The sequence below is a fragment of the Pelodiscus sinensis genome, chromosome 18 (assembly GCF_052426305.1).
Source record: "Pelodiscus sinensis isolate ZL-2025 chromosome 18, ASM5242630v1, whole genome shotgun sequence".
NCBI classification, from domain to species: Eukaryota; Metazoa; Chordata; order Testudines; family Trionychidae; genus Pelodiscus; species Pelodiscus sinensis.
In genome coordinates this window covers 5,981,560-5,987,559 of record NC_143069.1, presented here as the reverse complement: position 1 = coordinate 5,987,559, position 6,000 = coordinate 5,981,560, and the positions used below count along the sequence as shown (strand labels likewise).

At 61.0% G+C, this 6,000-nt stretch overlaps 1 protein-coding gene across 2 annotated transcripts in view; it reads left to right on the top strand.

Moving 5' to 3' along the window:
* The first annotated feature begins 713 nt into the window (after positions 1–713).
* The window catches only part of DLL3 (delta like canonical Notch ligand 3), a 332,834-nt gene continuing 327,547 nt past the window's right edge, over positions 714–6,000 (top strand). Inside the window, exons 1-2 of one of the 2 annotated variants that reach the window (XM_075915296.2) lie at positions 714–992; positions 2,662–2,904. In XM_075915296.2, the coding sequence (XP_075771411.2) occupies positions 945–992; positions 2,662–2,904 (291 nt within the window). In that variant the 5' untranslated portion in view covers positions 714–944. The remainder of the gene's footprint in view (positions 993–2,661; positions 2,905–6,000) is intronic. The other variant, XM_075915297.2, reaches the window with a different exon arrangement.

The window sequence follows — 6,000 nt, the reverse complement described above, 5'->3', positions numbered from 1 at the left end:
TGAGCTCTGGTCCCCCAACCTGTGAGTTGTTAGCAGGAATGTGTGCGGAGAAATCCAGCCACTTGCATTTCTTCCTAGCAGAGCGCCTGGAAGCTGAGCCCTTGTGCGGCCACTCAGGAGAGATTCCAAGGCTGCCCAGCTGATTAGCAGAGCGCCCACAGCTGGGTTTGTGTTTCTGGGGGTGGTGCACATGGCGCATGCCTCAGTCTACATAAAAAGTTATTCTACACATGGTTGGAAAAGTTTACAGGGAGTGTTGGCTCCTGGCTCTCGGAGCGAGATGGAGTCTCACTTTCTGCCCATGCATTCTGGGGTAGGTGCTCCTGGAGGCTAGATGGGAGTCTTCTGATCCAACCCGGCCGTCCCAGCTAAGGGTGTTACCTGCCCCCTCACCAGAGCGCTCAGCTACGGGGGCTGCGCCCCCCACGGCCCTGCCCCAGGAGGAGCAGGATGCTGCGGGCCAGGGGAGGGAGGCTCATGGTGCCCAATGGCAGAGCGATGCCCCCGGGATGCCCAGCGCTGTTCTGCCACCTGCCCAGCAGGTACCAGGGCGGGGAGACTCTCGCGGGGAACCAGACGCCCCCAAGCGCCGAGAGGCCGCAGGGGCCAGGCCAGCTGCTGGGGGTGGGGGCGGCGCTCGCTCGGCTGGGGGCGGGGTTGCCCCTGCCTGGCGGGGGAGGGGGCGGGCGCCGGAGCCGGGCAACCCGACACCAGGCTGAGCCCGGTTAAAAGCGCCGGAGGCGGCCGCTGGGTGCCTGTCGTGCGCGCTCCCTCCCCCGAGCCCTGCGCCTCGCCCCTGCGGGCTGCTCCAGCTTCGGGCTCCGCCGGCGGGCACCGCGGCCCCTCCTCGGCCTCTCCGCGCCCCGCTCCGGGCGCCCCTCCCTTGGACTAAGCTGCCGCTTCAGGGACTGAGCCCCCGGCCCACGCCGCCTGCTCCCCGCCCCATGGCTGCGCTGCTCCTGGCCGGCCTCCTGGCGCTCTGCGGGCAGCTGGTGAGTGGCTCCTGCCGGGGGAACGCGGGGCCTGGCGGGGGGGGGTGTCAGTGTGTCCGGCCGGGACCTCTCCGGGGGGGCAGCCAGGACCTAGCGGGGGGGTGTCCGTGTGTCCGGCCGGGACCTCTCCGAGGGGGGGCAGCCAGGACCTAGCGGGGGGGTGTCAGTGTGTCCGGCCGGGACCTCTCCGAGGGGGCAGCCAGGACCTAGCGGGGGGGGGGGGGTGTCCGTGTGTCCGGCCGGGACCTCTCCGGGGGGGCAGCCAGGACCTAGCGGGGGGTGTGTGTGTGTGTCAGTGTGTCCGGCCGGGACCTCTCCGAGGGGGCAGCCAGGACCTAGCGGGGGGGTGTCCGTGTGTCCGGCCGGGACCTCTCCGGGGGGGCAGCCAGGACCTAGCGGGGGGGTGTCCGTGTGTCCGGCCGGGACCTCTCCGAGGGGGCAGCCAGGACCTAGCGGGGGGGTGTCCGTGTGTCCGGCCGGGACCTCTCCGAGGGGGCAGCCAGGACCTAGCGGGGGGGTGTCCGTGTGTCCGGCCGGGACCTCTCCGAGGGGGCAGCCAGGACCTAGCGGGGGGGGGGTGTGTGTCAGTGTGTCCGGCCGGGACCTCTCCGGGGGGGCAGCCAGGACCTAGCGGGGGGGTGTCCGTGTGTCCGGCCGGGACCTCTCCGAGGGGGCAGCCAGGACCTAGCGGAGGGGGGGGGGGTGTGTGTGTCCGTGTGTCCGGCCGGGACCTCTCCGAGGGGCTGCGCGCAGGGACGAGTGCGGACTGGGGCGCCCCAAGGGGGCTGTGCGCACCGTGGGGTGGGAGGCGGCGGGGGCAGTGACCGCTCCTGGGGGACGAGTCTCTCTAACGGAGCTGGGGCCGATTGCTGCGAGGGTGGCCGAGGGACGCTGCTCCAGGGGGACCCGGGACCGCCTCGGAAGCGCTGGGGCGGGGGGCGGGAGGTGAGCGGTGGCTCTGCGCTCCCAAAGGGCCGGCACCTCGAGAGCTCTCCACTCGCCCTGCGGGCTGACCAGGGCTGGGGGTCTCTGCTGGCCGGGGGGTGCGGGGTGAATCGGGTCCGGGCTGCCCCTGGAGGTCTCTGCTCTCAGGGAGGCTGGCTGGACCCCAGGGAGGGTTCAGGCCCTGGAGGGTCTGGGGAAGACAGCGCCTCTCCCTTGTGGAGAAGGGCTGTGTCAGGGGATGGGGGGCAGTTTCAGGCTGGCGGGAGATGGTGGGGGTACACCAGGTGGCTGGGGTGTGTGCTTGCCTGGGGGATTACTTGGTTTCCAGGATACTTGCGCCCAGGGGGTGGCAGGGTCAGCCAGGGGGAGTTTGCCCCAGGGAATGGGTTTCTCTGGAAAGGAGAGATGAGCCCTGAGAGGCACAGGGAGGGGGTGCCAGGGGAGGCAAAGGCTGTGAGTTGGGGGGCTGCAAACTCTGGAGGGGGGGGCCGGGGCCTTGGAGGTGCCATGGGGGAATTCCAGCCCAGGGTGGGACAGGGCCCTTGGGCGCATAATCTCTGGGCGGGAGGGGCAGAGCGCGGGGGGGATCTATGGGGTGGGGGCTGCATGCTGTGGGGTCTGGCTGCGGGGTGGCGGGTCACTGTGTGCTAGGAGGGTTGAGGTGGGGGGTCCCTAGGGAGAAGCGGGCAGACTCCCATGCTAACACCCCTGCTCTGTCCCGCAGGCCCAGCCGGCTGGGGTGTTTGAGCTCCAGGTGCACTCGTTCCGCAGCAGCGCCCGCAGCCTGTGCCCCAGTGCCAGGCCCTGCCGCCTCTTCTTCCGCGTCTGCCTCAAGCATGCCCAGGCCGTGGTGTCCCCTGAGCCCCCCTGCACCTTCGGGGCTGCCCTGAGCGACACGGTCCCCGCTGACCGCAATGCTGCGGCCACCAGCGCACCCATCCGCGTGGCCTTCCACTTCAAGTGGCCGGTGAGAGCCCCTCCCTGGAACCTCCCCCCAGCATCTAACCCCTCCAATACTGCACCCCAGCAACCTCCTTGTGACCCTACCCAAAGACTACAACCCCCCTGCACCCCCTCACAGTGCTCCCCTTTGTGCTCCCCCTCCGATAATTCTCTCCCATTAAACATCCCCTCCCACAGCGACACGTCTCCATTATTCACCCCCCCCCATTCCTCTTTCCCAACTGGGTCAGACCAAAGGTCCATCTAACCCATTTCCTGGCTGCCGACTGGCTGGTGCCAGGTGCCATGGAGGAAATGAACAGAACAGGGCAGTTACCAAGTGATCCACCCCCATCCTCCGCTCTGAGCTTCTGGCAGCTGGAAGCTCAGGGACCTGGTGCCGGTGGTTGTGTCCCAGACCTTTCTGGCTAATAGCTGTACTCAAAACTTAGCCACATTGTTTTGGCACTTTTGGCCCCCCCCGGCTGTAAGTCCACAGGCTGACTGTGCGCTGGGGAAGCTGCCAGACTTGCCTTTGTTTTAAACGTGCTGCCCCTTCCTTGCATTGGTGACCGCTAGTTCTTGTGTCATGTGAAGGGGTAAACAACCTTCCCCTAGTCTCTTTCTCCACACCTCTCCTGATTTGACAGCCCGCTCTCAGGCCTCGCTTCCTCTTTTCCGAGCTCAACAGTTCCAGTCTTAATCTCTCCTGACATGGGAGCTGTTCATCCCTCTAACCCTTTCTGGTGCTCTTCTCTGCACCTTTTCCAGTTCTCCTCTCTCTTCCGAAATGGAGCAACCAGACCCGCATGCACTAGTCCAGGGGTGGGCGTACTGGGGATTAATATGGTGGTGTGCTAATTCCTGCCTTATTAGCTTTCCCTTTCCCAATGGCTCCTAAAAGTCTGCTTGGCTGTTTTGACTGCCCTGCACACTGCGCAGAAGTTTTCAGAGAAGTAGCCGCAGCATCTCCAAGACCCGTCTGGAGGGGTAAGCGCTAATTTAGGTCCCATTGTTCTGGGTGGAGAGCTGGGATTGGCGTGTTGATAAATGCAATGGAAACATTCCCACGTGCGTCACTTTGCATTTATTAACGTGGAATGGCACCTGCCGTTTTGTGTCCGTCACCCTGTTTCGTGAGATCCCTTTGTAACTCTTTACCCTGCTTTGGGCTTAACTAGCGTAAGTAGTTTTGTAGCATTGACAAGCTTTGCCACCTCACTGTTTACCCCTTTTCCCAGGTCCTTTATGGATATATTGGACAGCCCAGTACAGATGCTTGTTAGTTGCCTCTCACCATTCGGAAACCTGACTTTTTGTTTCCTCTCTTTTTAACCAGTTACTGATCCATGAGAGGATCTTCCCTGTTATCCCCTGCTCAAGAGCCTTTGGTGTGGAACCTTCTCCAAGGCTTTTCTGAAAATCCAAATACGCTTTATCCACTGGATCCCCTTTGCCCCATACTTGTTGATCCTCACAAAGAATTCTAACAGATTGGCGAGGCGCGATTTCCTTTCTAAAAGCCATGTTGGCTCTTCCCCAATGTAGTGTGTTCATCTGTGTCTGGCAATAATTTTATTTGCTGTAGTTTCACCTAATTTGTGTGGTTCTGAAGTGAGACTTACCAGGCTGTGATTGCCGGCAATGCCTCTGGAGAAGGGATGTAAAATCCCGATTAATCCGTCAACCGGTTAAACGTTAGGTTGGGATTCCTGCTGCCAGCAGGCTCCCAGTTTTGGGGTTGGGGCTGCTCCCAGGCACCAGTTAACCGGTAAGCATTACTCAGTAAGGGTGATGCTTACCAGGTAACTAGTTACCCTTTCCTGGCCCTATTCTGGAGGCTTTTTTTTTTTTTTTTTAAATCAGCTTTGTTCCAGGCAGCTGGTGCAGAAGCTGGTGTAAATGATCGGTTACACACCACAGTTAGGGTATGTCTACACTACAAAGTTAGTTTGAACTAATGGACGTTAGTTCGAACTAACTTTCATAGGCGCTACACTAGCGCTCCGTTAGTTCAAATTTAATTCAAACTAACGGAGCGCTTAGTTCAAACTAGGAAAACCTCATTTTATGAGGATTAAGCCTAGTTCGAACTAGCTAGTTCGAATTAAGGGCTGTGTAGCCCCTTAATTCAAACTAGTGGGAGGCTAGCCCTCCCCAGCTTTCCCTGGTGGCCACTCTGGCCAACACCAGGGAAACTCTTCTGCCCCCCTCCCGGCACCAGACCCCTTAAAGGGGCACGGGCTGGCTACGGTGCCCGTGCCAGGTGCAAGCCTGCCAGCACCCAGCCAGCAGACCCTGCACCTGGCATGGATCAAGCCAGCCACCTGATGCCCCCCAGCCCTCCCACTCTTCCCGGGACCAGGCTGGTGGCTCCCGGGAGCTTGCCTGGGACCGCAAGAGGTGGGCACCCGCCTGGGCTAGTACGGACATTGTGGATCTCGTCCATGATCTCCGCACTAGGCACAGGAAAGTGGCCATCTAGGGCAGGAGAGCTGCCAGCCTGGCCACCCAGGAGCAGGTTTGCATGAAAATCAAGGTGGTCCACTGAGACCCCCGACCCTGAGCCCTGAGCTTACAATGGCCGTCCTGGGTCAGACCAAAGGTCCATCTAGCCCAGTAGCCTGTCTGCCGACAGTGGCCAACCCTAGGGACCCTGGAGGGGATGAACCAAAGACAGTGACCAAGCCATTTGTCTCGTGCCATCCCTCTCCAGCCTTCCACAAACCTTGGGCAGGGACACCACTCCTACCCCCTGGCTAGTACTACTCCATGGACCCAGCCTCCATGACTTGATCTCACTTCCCGTTAAACTCTGTTCTAGTTCTAGCCTTCACAGCCTCCTGCAGCAAGGAGTTCCACAGGTTGACTCTCTGCTTTGTGAAGAACAACTTTCTGTTACTAGTTTGGAGCCTGCTACCCATTCCTTTCCTTTGGTGTCCTCTAGTCCTTCTTTATGGGAACTAATGAAGAACTTTTCTGTATGCACCCTCTCCACCCCACTCATGCTTTTAGAGACCTCTATCCTGTCCCCCCTCTGTCTCCTCTTTTCTAAGCTGAAAAGTCCCAGTCTCTTTAGCCTCTCTTCATATGGGACCTGTTCCCAACCCCTGATCATTGT